The sequence below is a fragment of the Phasianus colchicus genome, chromosome 1, assembly GCF_987193195.1.
Source record: "Phasianus colchicus chromosome 1, bPhaCol1.hap1.1, whole genome shotgun sequence".
In the NCBI taxonomy this organism is placed as follows: Eukaryota; Metazoa; Chordata; class Aves; order Galliformes; family Phasianidae; genus Phasianus; species Phasianus colchicus.
Genome location: NC_143436.1, coordinates 171,776,209 through 171,798,019, shown reverse-complemented (window position 1 = coordinate 171,798,019; position 21,811 = coordinate 171,776,209). Strand labels below are relative to the sequence as shown.

The 21,811-nt window shown below is 40.6% G+C and overlaps 1 protein-coding gene across 1 annotated transcript in view; it reads right to left on the bottom strand.

Annotated features, from left to right (window-relative positions):
- Positions 1-423: 423 nt before the first annotated feature.
- Positions 424-21,811, bottom strand: part of FOXO1 (forkhead box O1) — a 60,058-nt gene continuing 38,670 nt past the window's right edge. The window contains exons 2-3 of the mRNA XM_031615784.2: positions 4,947-6,303; positions 424-4,558 (exon numbers count right to left, since the gene is read on the bottom strand). Coding sequence (XP_031471644.2) covers positions 4,960-6,303 — 1,344 coding nt within the window. The 3' untranslated portion in view covers positions 424-4,558; positions 4,947-4,959. The remainder of the gene's footprint in view (positions 4,559-4,946; positions 6,304-21,811) is intronic.

The following is a 21,811-nucleotide window of genomic DNA, read 5'->3' as shown; positions in this document are numbered from 1 at the left end:
ACACAATCTAAATTAAAAAAAAAAAACTAAAAATTGGATGTTCCTGCTCTCTCCACTCACGTCAGCGCTCCCACAGCGTTAAGCAGCGTGCAGGTTGGCCTACATGGCACAAACTTTCGGCAAAGAAACTCTTACTTGTAGGGAAAGCACGAACTTTGGGAAGGAAGGGGAAGTGAGAGACAAAAAACGGGGGAGAAGGGCCAAGAGGCCTTTGGGAAGTGTCTCATTTTAATGGAAGGGGCAGAGAAAAGAGAAAAATGGCTCTCCAGAGCCGGCTCCCTCCCGCTTTAATAGCATTAGGATCTAATGTAATTTGGACTGAAAGACTAATTTTTTTCCTGCAGTTTGATGGATGCTAGTATCCCCAGGTTTCTTCTTCTTCAACAATGCGTTACATAACATTCTGATACACTAATTACCATCTCATGTCATAGCAATTTTATTAAGAGCTTATACTTACAAATACCCATTCCAAAAGGATTTCAGGACTTTTTTGCCATTTTCTCTGAACTAGGCTTGCTGAAGCACTGGCAACCAGGTCTGTGCTGCACAATGCAGCTTCCAGTAACAAAGTGCCTCTACACAAAATCTCTCATGAGCACTAAGAGTCAGGCATGGATTCTTCTTGCGTTTAGTCTCAAAGACTTGTAAACAAGTTTTGTTTAGCACACTGTGATAAAACACTTGTAACACAGCCCTAGTAGGTTCCTGTACCTGCCACACTTCCAATTCCAGAAGCAATTCTGAGACAAATTCCTTTATACCAAGTAATGGAAATTTTGTCTAACTACTCTGCAGTTAGTGTTTGCTTGTTAATATGGTATCATCTTGTCTGACAAGACTGGGTACCATGAGGTATTTTTCCATATAAAATTGCTAATGCCATCAAGATTGTCCAAATGGGATCATCATCATTAAAAAGATTACGCGGTACGGAAAGTGATTACGACAACGTCTGAGCAGAAGGATTACTAATCACAAGTAGAATCCTGGTACAAATCTCATTCTCCGTATACAAGAAAGGACACAAAACCTTTTGCACATAATTTATATACATTTATGGCTTTATACAACAAACTGTCAGGGATTGTTCTCGTGTGTCTGTAGAAGTACATCAGGCACTTTTCTGAAAATATCCACGTCTGAATTTTAATTCTGCAGTGTGACTAAGTCAGAGCAGTGAAGCGTTGAAGAGCTGTCACGCCACTCGCAAGTAGAGCTAGCGGTATGTACATGCCAATCTCTCCAGATATTGCTGGTTTGTGGAACACCCTCGAAAAGGAGGCCAGGTTTAATGCCAAGTAATTTGCTTTCTGTTTGCATAAACCATGCTGCATCTTACATTATGATTACCAAAATAATAATAATAATAATAATGAGAATACCTTATTTAAAATCAGTCATAAATTAAGGATCCTAGCAATTTCATCATGAAAATAGGAATTTCAAATCAGTAAAAAAATAAAAAAGTACTAACATACATCCAGTGGTTTAACAAGTGCAAATTTTATACTGTTTTATAATTGGTCCAATTTTACCTTCTCTTCTTAGGGACGCTCTGTTGACTTAAGCCAATAATAAGCAATGTGACTTTTGCTTATAAGTGTAGGCAAATCGTCGGTTTATCAAAGCAGAGCTTTCCAATTAATGCATCTACTACCTAAACATATATCATATAGCTATATTATGGAAACAATACATCTTTATATTTAAAATATCTGAACAGCTCTATAATACAATAAACTTTTAATAACAGTACAAACCAGAAAAGTCAAAAACAAGGCTGCATAGGTAAGATCATCCGCACAATTCACAAACCAATCATTTACAACAATTCTGACAAACTAAGTTACTCCAGAAACTCGATACTTTTTACTGGAAAAGGATTTATTACCAGAGGTCACATAATGTTTGCTTTCAAGGCAGACAACACCTTCATCAGACTTCACAGTATTCCAGAATTACAACTGCAAAATATTAGAATGGCACCATGCAAAAGAAATTAAGTTTGACCACACGAACCAAAACCTCTGATTATCTACAACTGTTTTCTCTCAGTAATTAAAAGGGGCTTCCTACAGACTGTTGTAACTCGGGGACAGCTACATTTATGATATTCATAGTTATAATAGGAAAGGAAGAAAATACCTGCATCTAGGAATTTGTACAGTAGCAGTAAATAATAAACAGGAGGTATATTGTTAAATGTAGCACATTTAGCTGCAACCCCACGGAGTTTACAGTTAAGCACTGCTTTCTTTGCGCACAAAGGTGGATTTTGTGCCTACCTTGAACTGTGCTATCAATCCCCATTTGGGAACAAACATTTTTGCGCATGCAGCAGAAAGAAAGAACCTCAGAAACTCGTGTGTGAGCCCATCGCCAGGATTTACCATCACGTCTTAGAGAATGTGAAGTTGATGGTGATGATGCTAGTTGAAGTTTTTGGCCATAAAAGCATGCTGCTTCGCTGAGGCTTCAGCACCACAAACAATTAATGCTCAACAGTTCAAAGATCACTATCACACTGGGGGAGATCCTGTAACACAGGACAGCTTAATGTCAACCTCTGGAACTGCTGACAACTGTAATTAGATATCTAAAAAGGTAGCTGTAGTTAGTAGTGATTTAAGCCCAACAGGGTGCTAAATGCTAGCACATCAGTGGATGCATTGCAGAGTCTTAGGAAAGTCCTAACAGGATCATTAAATATATGGCTTGTTACTGAACTTCATTTTCTTGGCACATCCCATTTTTTTCTCCATCATACAGCATCACTACAGGGAAGCAGAGTTTCAATTAGAAAATTTTCCAGTTGTGAGCATCATAGACAAAACCATAATCAGTGAAAATACGTTATTCTCTCTTTCTTCTACCAGCACATAAACTGTTTGTCCCGTCAGCTCCAAAGACTTCTATAACACAAATGGTGTGTAGACCAATGGAAAGACAGGTGAGGCCCATGCTCCACACAACCATGAAAACTGCCTTGTTAATTGCAAAAAAAAAAAAAAAAAAGAGAAATCTCTTATCAATGACCCAACCCTAAAAATCCTCAGGAAGCTGTCAATATGCCTCTCAAACAAGACCAAGAGTTTCCACAGGAACAATGCCTCTATCATTAATACTCACCCCTATCCCAAGGTTCTTGTGTTTGTATAACTTTCCCACTTACTTTTTCTTTCTTACTTAAAAAAAGTAATTTTTTTTTTTCCTGTAGTGGGGTGTCATGCAAGGTTTAGCCTGCCATTAAAATGTAGCACTTTCGACACCTCAGTTATACTATATGCTGACAGAAACACGGACAGACTCTAAAACCAGTGCCAATAAGAAAAAGATCAATTTTGTCCTTAATTTTATCAAAATCATGAATTTTCTCCAAATGGTCCTGCTCTCAGGTGTACAAACATTATGAGACCTCCATGAAATAAATATAAGTGTGAAGAAGCATTGTACAAGCATCTAACAGTGAGTACTTAACACTTTGTGGTAGTCAGAGTTAAAATGATAGCAGAAGCAGATGACGTTTCTAAAAATGCATATATAAAACTGATTAAATATTTCTTAAACATAAAGTTGTCTATTTTTATACATCACACAACAAAAAAGGGACAGAAATGTTTTGTATTCAATATACTTATTAAGCTTTTCCTTTATTAGCACTCCCAAGTGCTAGGGAAATTTATAAAAACAAGTACTTAATCCAGTTAAAATACTGTACAAAATGAAGAGGTTATGAATGCTGCCAGATCTCAGAATTATTTTTCAAGTTGCCTATGTAACAAAAGTAGATTTTAATTATAAGAAAAATAGCTTGGAAAGTATTCCAAAAATTATCTTAAGTCCAACAACAAAGTCATTAGTCTGACAATTAAATCCAGATATATTCTTGCATAAATTTACATGAATACAGGTAACTTATCAAATGGCATTTAACCTACTGTTTGCTTTGAATAGTGAGAGAGTTTAGTAGGATCATATAAACCGGCTACTCTGTTCCCATATGAAATGTGTGACAATTTTAAGTAGAATGAAGCAGTTCGTACTGCTGCAAGGCAAGTCCACAGTTATCTCAAATCATCAGAACACAGGTAACATCAATGAAGGTTAAACTTACGTAGGGCATGAGATCATCACAGTATTATTACAAAAGTTTATAAACTTTTCTTGGACCAAAACAGATAGTCTTAAAAAACAATTCTTCTACAGATCATACTGTACAAAACCGAAAGCACGACATGATGTAAGTAAGAGTCTTTGCTGTGATTATATGGTGTAGTGAATTTGGCACTTCAGAGTAATGAAATTTCCAATGGCACAGTTCTTATCTACAGCAGCACATAACCTGCAAACCTTGGGCAAACATCCTGTACAGGAAAATAATCAGTCTGCTGCCAACTCTGACGAAAGGAAGAAAAAAAGAAAAAAAAAGACCCCAAAAAAAGCTAGTGTATGCGCACAGCTTTGTCAAGAAAATTAAAAAGGAAGGTGAAGGACATCTTTGTACTGCTTTTCTCAGTTCCTGCTGTCAGACAAGTCTGGAGAATTTAACCGTAGCCTAGGAAAAAAAAAAAAACAACAACAATAACAACAAATTAACATTCACACCAAAAGATGAAGTCTATTAAAATACGTTCAAACTAGCTTTAAAATAGATTAAGTGGGGGAAAACATTTTCATTAATTACTAGTTACCAGAAACTTTTTGGTTCAAAATATTAATGGCAAAATATTAGCAGTCCAAATGAAGTAGGAGAAAGAGGTACACAGCGATCTCAGTGCACCAGTGCAAACCTGATTTACAAACTAATAAAGGACTGAAAAAATCACTGACTGGAACAGAGGCACTTCTCATGCCAACAAAGGCGATCGCCCAGGTTTTAAGCATTTGACATCTCTCTTCCCTTTAAGCTGTTTTTCAGATTTATTATAAAAAGCACAGCTTACCTCCCACTACATCCTATCCTGACACCCAACTGTGTGTGGTTGTCTTTACGCTGTGCTGAAAACTTTGGTTAGGCAATACACTGTCAAAGTTAAAATCTAACGTTTCTCCATCCATTAGGTCATTACGAATAATCGACTCCATGTCACAGTCCAACCGTTCAATTAACATGTCATCTAAGTCACTGGGAAGCTTCTCCTGGTGGAGGGAAACAATTCCCACCCTTCCGTAGCCGTTGCAACTGTTAACAGGGGCATACGGGTTCATAGCATTCATCTGCATCTGGTGACTCATAGGCACTTGTAACGAAGTCTTCACTGTCGACAAGCGATTTAGACCTGAAGTATGTGACATGGGATTCACTGTGTGTGACAAGGCACGGCCATTAACTGCAGGTGTTGGCTGGTTATGTCCTTGGTGAGGGCGGGCGTTAGGGTTCATCATTTTGTTGTGAGGTGGCTGATTGCCATAAGCTGGCATCACCGAATTAGTGACCATCAGTACACCTTGGCCCAGTGCCCTGCCACCAGCCTGGGAAACACCAGTGTCTACTGATGCCAAGATATCATTGTGCGGAGGAGAATCAGAAGTCAGTAACTCCTTCAAAAGTCCTGCAGGACAGTTAAATTGGCTCATCGATCCATAGCTTGATTTACTGTCTTGAAGAGTCTGCATAGGAATTTGGGGCAAAGAGTTCATGCTAGCTTGAGCATACGTAAATTTCCTGTAGTCTGGATTTGGTGAACATATACTTGTGGTCGAAGATGCAAATGAATAACCTGGTGTTTGTTGCATCAGGGTAGCAGATGACGACTGGGTTGATACAGTCATTGACGTATTAGGTGACAAAAGATTAAGGTTATCCAAAAGATTTTCCATGTTCTCTGAACTACTCATCTCTGAAAGGCTGGGTAGAGTAGAAGTCATTTTGGTGGCTGATGATGGGTATACCATGGAGTGCACATCCCCATCTCCAAGATCATCTTGCTCTGGCAAAATAGGAGAAAGTCTTCCACTAATTGTACTAGCATTAGAGCTAGTTCTAGGTCGAAATGTACTCCAGTTATCAAAGTCATCATTACTGTGAGAGCTGGGGCTTGCAGGCCACTTCGAGAACTGAGATCCAGGGCTGTCACCGTTTCCCTCCTGACCAGATTGAAGAGATGCTTTTTTCTTGGCTGCTCTGCCTCTGCTTTTTGCAAACTTGCTGTTGTTATCCATGGATGCTGCTCGCCTCCTAGGAGACTTGCCACTCTTTCCTCCTTCAGGATTGAGCATCCACCAGGAACTCTTCCCTGTTCCCTCATTCTGCACTCTGATGAATTTGCTGTGCAGGGACAAGTTGTGACGGATTGAATTCTGAAAAACAAAATAAGGTGTAAGAATATAGGTTGCATTTCTGGCGGCATTTAAAGAGAGACCTCTTACATACAGCTTAGTTTTCAAATGCTATATTCATACCTGTGTTTCCCAGCATAACATTCAGCTATATAAAAGAAGATGCTCAGCATCAAGGTTCAAGATTTAGGAAGCAAAATATATCGGAAGACGAAAAAGCCCACTGAAGATCCCATTATCAGCTTCACTCTAATGAGTTGAACCTGAAAGCTTTTAGGGATTTCTTTTATGCAACGTTGAGAAACATTAGATCTTGTTTTATGGTCCTTGTAATGGGATCTCATCACGCATTTCTCTAAACCCTACAAACATGCCAGCATGTGTATATTGTCACAAACGTTAGTGAAGTTTAAATGACTTCTGTCAAATGCAAAAACACAAAGAAAATCGAGGTTTAAGTTTTTGTATATAAAGATAACTAAATGCCTAAGAAATCACAAGGGACAAAGGAATGCAAATAGCACAGACAAACTTGCATTTAAAACTTCAGTCTTAAAACCATCTTGTTCTTTCAAAATCAACATTTTAATATGCAACATTGACTCATGCAATACCTGAGGGCACAAGATATTTTGTGCCAAGACTGACCAGGGGATACTGAAGCTTTTCATGATCTCCTAAGTCACCAGCTATGCTTCACCAGAAAAGAAATTAAGAATCTAATCCTACAATTTGACCTGTTAACAAGTGTCTTGTAATACCAAGTTGGTCTTCCTTCACCTCTTAGATCCTAAATGCCCTCCCGCGCACATCCAGTTTCTCAAAGCTACTGCCAATATGCACATCTTGCCTCACTCCCAATATATACAGCTGATAGAAGAAAAGCATCAACAGCCATAAGGAGCCATGTCAGGTGCAAAAAGTCACCTTGTGGGCCCTACCTCAAATCAGAGATCAGAGGCTCAAATTTTCTGCCACAGCCACGGCATACTGTGGATTGTGGAAAGCCAGTCGACGATAGCAGGCCTGGCCACCTGCAGAGCCCAACAGGAATTTGTTACTTTAGGGCTAATCTTCAGCAGATTAAGGCAGCAAGCAGTCCTGGACCAGAGACTGTTAACATCTTATAGACTGCAACACCCTGAGGATGTCCCCACAGGAACACAACCTCACACCAAATGGGTCACTAAGTGCCCCTGGAGAGCAGAAGATGGCAGAATACATCATCAAGGTAGCTCATGGTTCAGCCAGCCCAACAGCTAGTCAAAATGTCTGACTAACTTCAGAAGCCTTTCCAACCTCTTCTTCCCCTCCACAGAACCATATTTAACAAATTTTCCCAGTTAAATCAACACCAGCAGCAACAATTCAGCATTTCCTTATTCAATTTTGAATGGAAGCCAATCTTTCTAATTGCAATAGGACTGTATCTCTTCGCTGCAGTAACTTTGCAATCAAAATCTCATCTCCTATCCAGTGACAAAACCTTGAAATGTTATTTTCACTACATGCAGCTCCATAAAAATATCATCACCTGGAATTCCCCTCTGCATAGCTTTAGGCCTGTGGTGCTCAGTGCTTCGTGGGGGTCCAGGCAAGCATCTGCTCACCCCGTGCCTGACCGGACATCATAGTAATGTAGTGTCAGCATCAATTCAGGAGGGCAAGCCCAAAGATCTTTCTCTGGACTTGCCCGTGGCTGTGGTTGGAAGGGCTGAGGAGTGCAGGGAGCTGGCCCCGCCAGTCCTTTGTTTTCACTGTAGGGCCAAAGCGGAATTAAAGGCTGACACAATTCCAGAGTTAGCAATGTCGCAAGAAAGTTGTTCTGCACGTCTGTTGATTGAAAAACCTCCTGCGCCAGTTCAGTTTTTTTATTGTATTTTGTAAACATACCCAGTTGGCTTAGGCTGAGTGTTTACTATGAAAATAAGCATATAAGGCATGCAAAACATCAGGCAGTGAAAATCTTCTGCTTGTGCTCAACTCTCTTTTCTCTGCAAGAGAAGCGTTAAATATTTAAGAAATTACTGCTATTCCTTAGTCATCAAAAATATTATAATCTGGTATTATTGCACTGAGGACATCTGAGGTCACTCTTTGAGTAACAGAGCTGTCTCCTAACACTGCCAACAATGAAAAAAAAAAATTTTCCTAACAGGAAAAGGTTTGCGGCCCAGAGCTTGTTACATAAATTCCTGTTTTTCACGCAGCCAGCAGGACATTAAAGAAGCTATGATTTACTAACTTGGAAAAAGTGTTGAAGAGGTAAATCTTGTGAAAATATGCACTGCTGTTAATGATGTTGTGTCTACAGATCTTTGCCAGACGCAAACAGGACCTGATAAAAAAGTATAGTTTCAGCAGTGGAACTTGGCAGCCATAGAAGCGGCACCGCGAGCCGCAGCCCCGCTGCCTCAGCGTGCTGTAAGATGCTTCGAACGGCGGCTTTTGGCAAGACTTTGAAGCAAAGCCTAGTAAAGCCCACCTGAAGGATACACAGAGCAACCAGCTACATCTCCAGCTGAGCTCCCAAGCACAGCAATGAGTTCCAGGTCAGACTGAAAGCATCTGCGTTGGAATTTTATCAAACTTGCATTACGACTCCAGCCAGACTGCTGCCACCTGTGGGGTGTTTCCTAGGACTCAGTCTGCACGTTTGAGATGAAGCTCAGAAAGCCTGCTCCCATTTGGCCTTCAAACCAGCATGTACTTCACATTTCAGCCATAGTTGAGTAAGAAGATCAGGTGCTATGGATACACATATTGGTGGCCCTTGCTGATGAAGAGTCAAAATATGCAATACCAATATTTGCCTTCTATGTAATGAGCGACTAACAGCTAATAAAACTAATGAAGCCAAGAAAATGATTCATTTGAAGCTACACACATTATTCATCTACTTTTCTGACATTTCTTGAAACTGAACCATATCGCAAGAAGAACACCCAGCTTGCTCTTCTTCTAAACAAAAAATAAATTCAAGCTGATTTACATTTACTAACAGTAAGTCTGAGACGTTCAATTCTTGGATGCCTACTGTATTCAAGCCCAATAGATACTCTTTAAACAGGCAACTGAAGGTTAAACTAAGTAACTGCTGAAAAAAAAGTCTTACAATTGGAGTTGTTTATTTTTTTTTTCTGGTGAGTTGTTTTGGTGTTTTACTAAAGAGAAATACCTGAAAACATAGTTCCTTTATTGAACTTAACAACAGTGTAAGCCTCTACTTGAAGAGAGGTACGTTGGCTATCTTTCTTCCACCCCATTCCTTGGAGCAGGTATGGGAGAGGAAAGTAGAGCTCCTGTATAACCTTACTGCAGACCTCTCCAACAGTCCAGGCTCACTGCAGCCTTCTCCAGGATCAGACTGTGGAACTGAGAGTATTCTGAGAGCTGTGAGACTCAAGTGTTGTAAAAGCCTGCGTGGGTCCCCTACTGGGACTCCTTCCCTCCCTGTTCAACTACAGTGCTGTGATGGCCACCTAAAAGAGAGAAAAAGGATTACTTGCAACAGTTGGCACTGAGAAACAAACAAACAATATAAAAAAAAAGCAATCTCCTATAACAAATCTGCTACCAAGGTACACATGCCAACGGTACTTCAATAAAGCACACCACATGATCTTGGACAAGAGATTCACCAGTATGGCAATAAAGGTGAAGGACTCAGCCTTTGGAGACAGATGCAGCCATAACTAAGTGGGAGGCAGTAATGCAAGAGCAAGACAGGCTAAGTGTATCTATAAAAATTAACAGTCTTATGATTGCCCATCAATTTTTCATTCAGAAGTCATCTCAGCAGTCCATTACTTATTATGCCACTTTATTCAAGCGAATGGTCTACAGGAATTGTTAGTCAGTTGACACTACCATCAGCGGAAATGGCTGCAAATACAGACAGGGGAACAGTATCTGACTGTAATTCTCAGATCTCTCCAAACAAAATCTAAAGTAAATTTGGAATGGTAAGATAAAGCTGTCTGTAAACGTGACACTTCAATACTGCTTTTGTCATGATCCTCTAAGATAATAATGATTCAGAAAAAATAAAAGGAAACGAGATGAGACTTGAGATTGCTTTTTTATTTTAACAAAGAGTTGAACAATATTTCAATAGGAAGATGCTTTGTAAGAAAGTCAGGCTTTCTTTCACCTGGTAGGAGTGAAGGTCATAGACTTACCAATTAACATCATCACTATAAGATGATGTTAATTGGTGACTTTTGTGGAGAGGATACCAAAGCAAAAAATTGGCAGGAGAGAAGGGAAGACCCAGCATTTACAGAGGCTGTTACAGAGGACATCAGACCTGTCTCTCTAGGTTTGCATACTGGAATTTTACTGCAGTTCCAGATGTTCAAATCACCCTCCTCTTGGAGCCTCAGCCACTCTAAAATAATAATAATAATATGGACAGAAAGCATATCACTTAGCCTCAGGTCTGAGAGTCATATTTAGAAGAGACTGGCAATTTGCCACCTGCAGCAGCTGCATGAAGGTGGAAAAGCAGGATTTCCTCCCAAATAGGTCATGCTTTTTTGGGTCCTTTGTTCTTAGGGGGGTGCTTTTGTTTGACTCCGTTTTTGTCCTACACTGTTACATGGCTAAGAAGTTTCAGCTGGAAAAGCGCAGGACCTTGTACTGCATCTCTGTGTTTTTCATTACAGATGGTAGCATAGTGAGAGTCTTTCCCAGAACACCACCCACGAAACATCATCTCCAAACATGGAGATGCTTTCTCAGATTGTTCCATTTGATGAGATTTCAGCAATCCTTTGTTCCCTGAGTGAACGTACAAGAATGTGGCAGACTGTATGTTATCACTATACTACCACTACACATGCCTCTCCTGGACACAAGAAGTCTATTGTGCCCATAGTTCACTGGCAATAATCTAAGTCCTGCTCCTTCTGCAGTTAAGTCCATGGATTTATGCCCTACTGCACTTCCTCTCCACAGCTGTTGAAGGGTTGGCCATCCTCCAGGTTGCATCCCTTTGCCCCACAGTGCACTCTGGACTGGTGGGGATTTCACAACCACTGGAGCTCTCTCCTTTGAAACATAACGTGCAGTAACAGAAAATACACACACAGCTCTAGATTTTGGTGTTTAAGGACTTGGCATACTCACATGTCAGGACACAGCTCTGCTGACATGTATTAGAAGAACTCCCAACCGCTATAAAAAAGATATATAATTAATCTTAATTCTAGGCAGCCTCCTTTAAAGTACTTTTCCATGCTTGCAATTTGGATATTTCTAATAAAACGTTAACTACTTTCTGTATAGGGGCATTTAGAAAAGGTGAGCATAAAACCCAAGAACAATCCAAACAAAGACTGCTGTTACAACAGGCAGAAAAAGACAATTGCTTGACAAATAAAAAGATTCCTGTTTGTAGATAGATAATACAAGTATTCCACAAATATGGAATGTAAATATATGAATATGCATATATGCTTCTGATGAAGAAGCAGCATTTCAAAGCCAGGTTGGATGGGGCCCTGGGCAGCCCGATCAAGCGGGTGGCAACTCTGCCCATGGCAGGGGGTTGGGACTGGATGGCTTTAAGATCCCTTCCAACCTAAGTCATTCTATCACTCTATGATTCCTTACTTCATTAGTGATGTTTCATTAGTGATGTGGGAGGCTGGGACTGAAGTCTCACTGAAGAGGAACATTTTGAAGTCAGTGTGCCCTGGTAGATGGGCTCCTTGCCTCTCACTTAAAGCTTTCTCATACCTCTCCCCTTAGAACCAGCCTCTGCTGCAACCACATCTGTAATGCAAAGTAGCAAAGCAGGACTGTATGCACAACCTGCTTGCCTTGACATCAAGTCTGGGTGATAAAAGAGAAAAACTGATAAAGGATTCAATCAATCAACATGCTGATGTCAGGGATATGGTCAATTCCTTCAAAAAAAAAAAAAAACAACAAAGTACATTTTTAAGAGTTCACTAATTTGATCAAGAAAGGTAAGACAAAGAAGACCTGCAGATAACCTGTTGAGTGACATCACAGCCAAGATTAACGCTACTCAGCACCTCTAATGCATACCCAAAGGGATTACAGTGATTAGAATTATCTTCAGTGCAATGAGCCATGAGGAAAGCCATTGTGATCCCTGGCAGACGGTATCCCCGTTAGTCACTGCAGGCTCTAATGCAGCAACCACAGGATGCAAGCACTACAGTAGGGATAACAGTCTGAGGCAAAGCTGTTGCTGAGTGCAGAGAGCACAAGGAGATTATTACAAGGTAAACAAGAATCCCAATTATAAGCAAAGTTTATTAAAATAAATAAAACCATTTGGAGTAATGAAGTAGTAGTTCATCTGTACAATGCCAGAATGACTAACAGCTTAAAATTTTATTCTGCAACTGCAGTAAAGAGACAGTGAGAGGTGTTTATTTTTTTTCAGCCAGTGGGAATAATTATGATCAGTAGGACAAAAAATGTTAATCACTCATTTCCTGTTTAACAGACAGCCTGCTTCACCTCTGCCACTCTCCACGGTTACACCCAATTCATCACAAAGACTACTGCACTGTTTATAGAAAGCTTGCCCCTTTCTTCTTTTTAAATCTAAGTTGCCTTTTATTGACATTTGCTAGCTCAAATGATGAGGTTATATTTAACATGTGATGTGTACACGTGCTAAATATAATGTATCGGTATATTAGGCCAGCAGATAATCTTAAAAGGAGCATTACAAAAACGTTATCACAAAGAATTAGCACTAAGGAGAGAAATAGGTGAAAGTCTTGGTGAAACCACTGAGGTAAGAAACAACACAGTCCGAAAATAGGGCTCAAATTTTGTACTGCCCTTTGTAGATATTCAGAGAAGTTCCAGGAAACAACAACAAAAAGGGATATGATTGCTTCAAAAGCTGTAAAGAGGCGAAGTTAAAAAGTTGGAAATATCCAAGCTTCTGTCTGAAGGCTAACATCAACTTTAAATGCTGAAAGTCCTGGATAATGACCAAATGGGGTCAGTTGTCACTTGCCTATGTAAAGGTACGAGTAGATCTAACCCAAAATTTTTGTTTCAATTGGATGCTTTACCATAGAACCACACATCCTCTTCTCTATCTTTGTGGATTAAGACTTTTTGCTTTCACGAAATCACCTGTAACCTAGAGTGCTCGAATGATTGTCATTAATTGATGGATTTACGGGTAATGGAAAGGGTTGAAGACTCACTTCACCTGCAACACCTCTGCTGCCTCATCACAGACCTCTCCTTAAGGAGACAGAGAAGCCATGATCACCCAATTTTGCAAAATGAGCTGCACCAACAATGAACAAAGTTACCCGTGGACATACTCACAACCCACATTTCAGCAGGCTGTGGGAAGCAGAGCTCTGTTTCTCAGAGCAGGGGAAGGAAATCTAAAGGAGAATTTCTTCCCTCACACCAGTTTTGGAAGCATTCCTATTCCCTCACTACTGTAGGCTGTGCTCTGTACTTAACAGACCCTTATTAAATCAAAGGACTATTTACAATCTACATACTGGCAAGTCCACATTCCCATAGAATGTCATCTGGCAGCACTGACTTAAATCATCAGCTCCGTATTTACTTGCTTCCCTCTCTCCCCAACTCTCAGAAGAGTAAAAAGGACAAGTGAAGTCTTTAAAGACAAGAACGGAACTAATAGAGTAAGTCCAAGAGTACATTAGCATTCATCATACTACCCACATACACTTTTTTTTTTAAAGGAAAATATTACAATGAGGGCCATAAAAAGGAAGATAAAACACAAGAAAACTTAAGGCCGTCTTTCAACTATACACGTATGAGTGAGATGCAGAATCATACTGAGCATAAACTCAGACTGCAGAGTGGGATACTGCTATGCAGAAATGAGCTTTCTTAAGCATTTTGGGTGCTGTTGTTTCTACTTTTTTTCCCTGCTAACAAGGTTTAGCCAATCTCCCCTCCTGTTGCATTTGATGTATGCAAGGAGACCTGCCTCACTGAGACTGCTCAGAGAATGTTTCACTCATTCTTCCATTGCTCTCAACAGAACAGAACCTAGCACAAGGAGGCTCTGGGCACACTGGGGGACACCCAGGGGCAAAACAATGAGTCCAGGGAAGGACATTGCATCGCGTTCATGCCAGGCCAAATCAGGGAGAAACCACTGATTCTTCAGGATGGGAGGCAAAACAAAGACTGAGTGTACGAGAGTTTCTGCAAAAGCCTGTTGGTGCTTTCTGCAGAACACAGCCCTCACTCATTTCATTAAAAAAAAAAGAAAGAAAGAAAAAGAAAAAAGAAGACTGTTCAATCTTTCTTGTCCCTAGGAGATGCTAGGAAATCAATTGGAGGCTTGAGATCAGAAGGTGGGACATCCACAACCACACTCAGTTCAGAAAAAAAACACACTCCCAACCCCCTTCACTAATTCTCCCAATTTCTAAAAGCTCTATCAGCTTTCTGATTAGGCTTCCTCCTCCTAGAGGTCACAGTCTTGGTCGGGAGCTAATTTCACCACCACTGCTCCCACCCTTCCTCAGTGTGAAGCCCATGGGTAACTGGGCAGATAGAGCCTGCCTGGCTCCTTATTCGAATTAAAGGACTGCAACATCCAGCTTCTCAATCACAAAGGCTGCCTTGGGCCACCCATCCCTTCCATGCCCTTGCCTCAAGACAAAGTGGAGGAGCTCTCCTCTAGATTTCCCCCAGCACTGTGGTGAGAGTGCAGTGGAGACAAGTGACAAGAAGTGTCACTAGTTCTTTAGGTTTGGTTTTCCCACTTGGAGATGCTCCAAGATAGAGGCAACATAGACTCTGGAGATGCACAAGCACTTTTCTGAGAGCATTTGCTTGATAGGTCAGAATGGGGCACTCATCTCTAAAAAAAGAGAGAAAGAACCTCACAGGACAAAAGCTTAAATCAGATTAAAAATAGCAAGAATGTCAGCAGAAGGAGCTGTCATTTGCAATTCCTACACAAAAAAAAAAAAAAGCAACAAAAAAGCAAAAAAAAAAAGCATGCATCTGAAGCATGTTTTCCAATATTATGTATCTAGCCAAGTTTGTTCATGAAGTTTTATAATAATTTGTCATTGATACATCTATGGATTTATGTCCAGATTCATCAAACTGCTGACAAATTCCAGCAGGCATTGCAGCCCTTACTGCTCTTTTATTTTTGGATTACTTTCAGTTTTGAAGATTTTACAGGGAATGCTTCCACATTTTCATTTTGTTTTAAAAAGAAATTAACTTTAATCCTCGTGGAGGATCAGGTGTTTTCAAGTATTTTGTTTGTTGATTATTCATATAGGCATAAATTAAGCATAGTATTTGGCAGGCCATGCACTTCTCTATTAAAAAGTGTGTTTTTACTTTTGCAGTTATTGTTTAGACGTTGGTCATAACATGCTTCAGGTTGTTTTGAACAGCAAAGAGGAAACAAGCAGTATCCTTACTTATATCACACTCAATCAACATTAAATGCCTATGCAGCAATACACTGCCTGTTCAGTATTTCCAGCTTTCTTCCTGTCTACTGCTAACCTACAACAGCATGGAGATAATCCATAATTTTATGCAGCTTTTCAACGTGTAAACAGAGCTATGATTGGCCAGAAGACGACACACAAAAAAAAAAATGAGTAAGGAACAGGATGTGTAAATGGAGAAGAATCTAAAGTAACTGTATTTGCTGGAGGTTCATTTATGAAATTAAAAAGAAAAATGAGCAAAACATTCTAGAGGCAGCTCCTAAACACAGGCAGTGCCAGTAGCACAGGCAGCTGTAAGAGGCAGAAACCAGGCACAGCACTGTTTGCCCATGTTCATTGTAACACTGAGGCAGAAAGTTTGAAAAGAGACTTCGAACTCCATACCATCCCCACTGCTCATCCTTGCTGCTATCCCATTGCAACTCCTAGGTGCATGTCCTCGGGATTCCCAAAACGAGAAATGTTCTAGAAGTCACACCAATCCATAGAAAACTATGTCAGCTGCAAAGAAGAATTTTCAGAACTGCTTTTCAGGAATTTCTTAGGGATTTTTAATAGGGTTAAGTTGGATGGTGTTTTTCAAGCTTTGAGTTCCCATGGAGCAGGATTTCTGTCTCCATCCACCTAGAAAGAAACATGACTATTTCACTATGTATTCCCTTTAGCCATCTTGGAAAAATATATCTTCAAAATGGAATGGTTTGTCTTGACATAATGTTTTAATTTTTGAAGTCCTCCAAAAATGCAGGCTCAGATAACTGGTGTTTTCTGTTCTCAGTGGGCCGACAGAATAACTCCTTTTAAAAACACCTTATTTGGATTACTTTAACATGAACTTTGAAAAATCCCATTTTCTAGATTACCAACACTTACAAATTAAGGTAAATTGGCAAGATAACTCCCCAGTCCCACAGACATCTGCAACCTACTCAAGCAAACCTCAGAGCACTAAAGCCTTCAAAAAAAAAAACAAACCATTCTTTTTTGAAGCAGGAATATTTCCGGCAAACCAGCAACAACAGAATCCTTCCCCCATCCCTAAATTTTGTGTGTTCAAGTAAATAAAAGCACAAACACAATTGCAAGAAAGAGTACACCTACATGTCTCTAAATCCAAAGAGTCTGCAGAAGTTTTCTAGCTGTAAGCCAAAAAAGTTGCTATGTCAACCCTTGAAGCACAGCAGCTGGAGATTGGGCTGAGCCAAACCATTACCAACTGGACAAAAATAATTAAGACAAATGTGGTTTTCTTAATCATAGCACCATGTGCATCAACCCACTGATTTTTCTCATCCCCTGCCATCAGCTGTGCATACATCAGGCTACCAGGCTTGACATCAGCCATCAACATCTTTTGTGTTAAATTAAGCTTAATAGGGCCAAAGTTACATCAAAGGAGCCACACCAATAAAGCAATACTGCAAGGGAGTCTCTGCCTAACAAAGTTGGTGTCTGAAGCATTAAAATGGCAGTGGTAGAAGTTGAGAGTAAGCATAAGTAGTTGCAGTTTATCTTCTTTTACACTTGAGCAGTATTGAACGTATAAGTGCTAGGCCTTAAATAACAGTAGGAATGCTTATCTACCCTACTCCTTCTCCTTCCTTTTCTCTTCCCCCATTCACTAGTCCCCATTGAAATAAAAACAAAATCAGTGAAGATAACAACAGAAGAAGAGTCCTGACCTCAGCATTTACAAGCTAGTCATTGTTTGCTGCAAGCTCAAGTTTGTATCCCTTAAAATGACTACAGTTAAAACAACTGTCTTGATTTAACTCAACCATTTATCCAGTAAAGGGAGAGAGCTGAAGGAAAGAACATTGCTTCTAAGACGGGCTCTGTAATAAAGGTACTTCCAAAACTCAGCTTTAGAGCAGTGAGTGAAGGATCTCCACCTAGTACCTTGAAGATATCTATGCACTAATTACTATGTTAAGAGAGATTAGTACCCTCTTATACATCTTTTAATGAAATTGTCAAGGGATCAGCATATTTCAGGAGCTATTTCCTAAAAACTCATAGTAAGTGTCAGGCTCAAATAATGGAAACTGGCAAAAGGGATGTGGGCTCAATCCTCCTTTTTCCTTCTCCACCAATTACACAAGGACTCCTGCTCCACTCCTCCTTTGCTGCCTACTTCCTTCAAAGAGAGGCATCTCTGGGACATCTGATAAGGAAGCTTAGAGCTATCTTGCCCAAAGCCTGCTTAAAAAACAACAGCCAGCCCTCACCTCCCTTCCTGCACATACATTCAACACATTTGACTGATTTTCCAAAGAGAGGAGCAGCTGAATAATTTTGGCAACAAAAATATAAATCTCCTTGCTCTGTATCTTTAAAACAATAATGAAGTGCTATTTTAAACAGAGTGAATGAAACCTTTAGCAAATCTCACCTATTCCAGTCATTTTTTTTTTTTCTGTTAAATACTGAAATGTGAAAAAAAATTAAGAATGAGAATGACCAACCAAAGAATTAAGAGGTACGTTCACACCTAAGGAGAACTGCAGTCTCCAAGGCATACAAATTCCCCAGTGGCAGCAATTTTTACATTGTACAGCTGGCTAATAGAAACCACAAAAGCATGTTTAAAGTGTGCTTAAGGAGCTTTTACCTTAAGAAAGAAAGCAGCAGTGACAATGTGTTTGCTTCCAGGCACAGTTAGGGGTACACTGCAGCCTTCAATGTTAGCAGCCTGCGTAGACTTCTGTGACTTTTCTTCATTGTCACACAGGCTGCCCACCTTTTTTACATCTCAAACAGCCTTAACCTTGCATGATTCTTTTTTCTTTTTTCTTTTTTTTTGTCAAACACATCTTTTTTACTGTAAATTGTTTTCAGCTTGGAGCCCAGTAGACTCTTGATACCCCTAAAATGCTTTTAAAAGCCTTCAGAAGGTAGGCTTTGTTATATGTCCTCTCTATGAATACACTGGCTTTCCTGTAATCCAATATCACAAGAAGAAAATAAGACAATTTTAAGCTGCTGATCCTAGAAGCAGAGCAAGAACCACTCCAAATTAAACCCAGCCCCCAGACTTCGTCAAAAGGCTGATTTAGAGGATAAGTCCAAAGCAGATTAACACAAGTAAAATGTCAAAGAACACTCAAACAGCAACAGCTTCTTGACAAACAGTGAAGGGCAATAAAAACCAAAACATGTAAGAAACCAGCTCTGCAGAGAACAACTCTTATTTGTGCAGCATGTGCTTGAAGGAAAGCCCTCCCAGATCACATTCTGGCACCGGGTAAGCTCACCTCACTGAGCAGCCAACCCAGCTAACATCACAGTAAGGTAACCCTCTGAGAAGAGAGCCACGTTGTCCAAGGATGAAGGCAGCATTATCATTCTTCCGTTCTTCTTCAAGGAACAGGAACAAGGAGAGGCAGACACATCAGCTGCCTCCTTTCATTTCTGACACAGAGAGTAAGAAGCTTTTGGAATTGCTGCTATGGAGGGATTCCCAGGTCCCCAGATGCAAGGGACCAACAAGAGCAAGTGACTGGTTAGAAAGCTCTGCTGGCTTGTGGTCATCCTCCCCAGTCCACATGCTCTGGTGTTTATATAAACATTGCATATGACAGTTACTGACAAACATCACCTTTTGCTACCTTGGCCTACCATTCCTCATGCACCAGCGATGCATTCACCATCATTTCACAAATATACCACCACCAACACATCTTAAAGAGACTTTCCATACTCCACTACTACAAATGCACTCTGGCATTTGCACTAATGGCAGTTATGTCAATAGTTGCCTGGGGTGCGATTGGAGTTGGTACGTCTTATGTCCATATGTTGGCCTGAACACCAAACCCATTGTCTTGAATACCCCCATGGCAGAGGAGATTGGCAGCAGGAAGGAGAAGAACAGGAAGGCAGGGAACATAACTGCTCTTGCCCTCCTCAATTTAAAACGAGACGGCAGCAAGGAAGTAATTAAACAGGAGTGAAAAGACATTGGAGGAATAAACCACACTAGCAGCACTAGCAGAGAAAGATTTAAAGAACGTGACTCATGTTGTACAACAGTTTCATCACAGCTGCTCTATGAGCCACAGCAGACAGCAGCACTTTGCAGCATTCAGCATGACATCACTGCAGGGTTTGATTGCACAAAGCTGCGCCAAGCAGGCCACGGCAGGAGGCAAAGATTATCCAAGAAGCCTGTGAGGAAAATCCCAGGTAAACTGAGTTACAAAAGCTTATACTGGAAACGTGACTGCAGCACTGGAGTCAACATTTCTGATCTTGAACAAGTTTTGCAGCTCTGAAGGCTTGTCTCATGACACCAGAAGACCTCCTCTGCCTGACATTCATAAGGTGATGCTGAGGGACAAGCGTCAGCTGCTGAACCAGGCAACACTTCCCTGAACACTTGGGCTCGTCCAGGTCAGTAACATGCCAGGCAGGACTACTCCAGCTTATGGACTGGTAGGAGCAAAGCCTGCTACTCACAAGTTAAGCTTTTGCTAATTCAAATTAAATCAGGAACCTGCAGCCAGAGCTTCAGCAGCTTCAAAATAGAAAAACTGCTCTTTCAAATGGGCAACCAGAGAGCATCTCAGTGAGAGCTCCACCTGGACAGAATCTCCATTCCCAAGCACTGTCCATGAAGAAACATGGCCAGTGTGACAACAGATGTCCGGTGCACAAGGCACTCCTCCACACTTCAGCTGCCGTCTACTGAATCTGCCAAATTCCGGACTCAAACCTGTGTCTGATCAAAATTTTCCTCTTCCCCTTCCTCCTCCTGTCTCAACCCAAGTTTATTTCCTCTGGAATGATGACGTCTCCAACACCCAACTGAACACAGGCGTTTTGTCCAACAAAGAAACCTATTCTCCTACACTGATTCCCAGTAGCAAGAGCTGCCAGCAAGCAGCTTTCAGTGATTTACCATGTCCATTACGGACAAAACTTCAACTACTCAAGGCAAACTTCATTTATTTCTCTCATCCCAACACACATTTTTCTATTAAGGGCATTCAAATACTGCAATTAACATCTGCTTTCACTCTATGAAGATCTGCACTGCTTTGGTGTGATTTTTCCTTCATCTAAATTTCGGTACTACATCCTTGAATCTTTATTTATTTATTGGAAGTTAAGTTTGTTATTCGTCCTAGAAACCCCACAATAAAAAGCAGCAGAAGTGATATAAAAGGTCCTTAAGAAGGCTGAAAACAGTAATGAGGACTGTGGGTTGTGCATGCAGGAGGCTGAAACTCTCGCTTGTATTTTGGCTGTTGACTCTCCAACTAACTTTGAACAAGCCAAATACAAACTATCCAACTAACTTTGAACAAGCAATAACAAACAGCAAGAAAAAATAACTTTCACTTCAACATACATCTCTCCTAGGTGAGTTGAGACAATGCAATACGAAGCGCCCTGCCCTACCCACAACACCATTGCTAGCAGGCACTCCTACTTGCCTGTGGAAAGGCAGAAGAGGAGGGAGATGAAATGGTGCTTGGCCCCTTTGTCAGATATTCAGAAAACACCATTTTCTCCAAGGCAGAGGAGGAAGCAAACAAGCTCTGTAAGCCCCATCCCTCGGCCACAGCCCGACACACGTACATGCACACGCATTTCCTCCGGCTTCAAGAAAACAATGAAGTGTGGGGAGGCCGGCTCTTATATAAAGTATGCACCAACTATGTATAAAATTAGGAAAGCAGCTGCTTCAAAAGCTCAGTCACCCTTTTATCATCAACAGGGCTTTAATTAGTACCCATCTGCTTCCTGTTTTATACTACAGAGCTAACTTTCACCTGTTTCAGCAAAACACCCCTTCCCCCAAATGCAAGTACACACACACACCAAGTTAGCAAACACCATTACATTTAAGCAGTGAACATCAGGAAGCCTCATTCCAAGTATCTGGGCTATTTATTTGCTTTTTTAGAGAAAGAAGATTTGACACTGTTGTGCAATTTCACAGTGTACACCTTTTAACCACAGACACGGTTGCATGAATGCAACGGCACCCAGGGATCCCAAACAGGGATGGGCTTGCTATCACTCAGAGCCTGCCCAGAAAACTC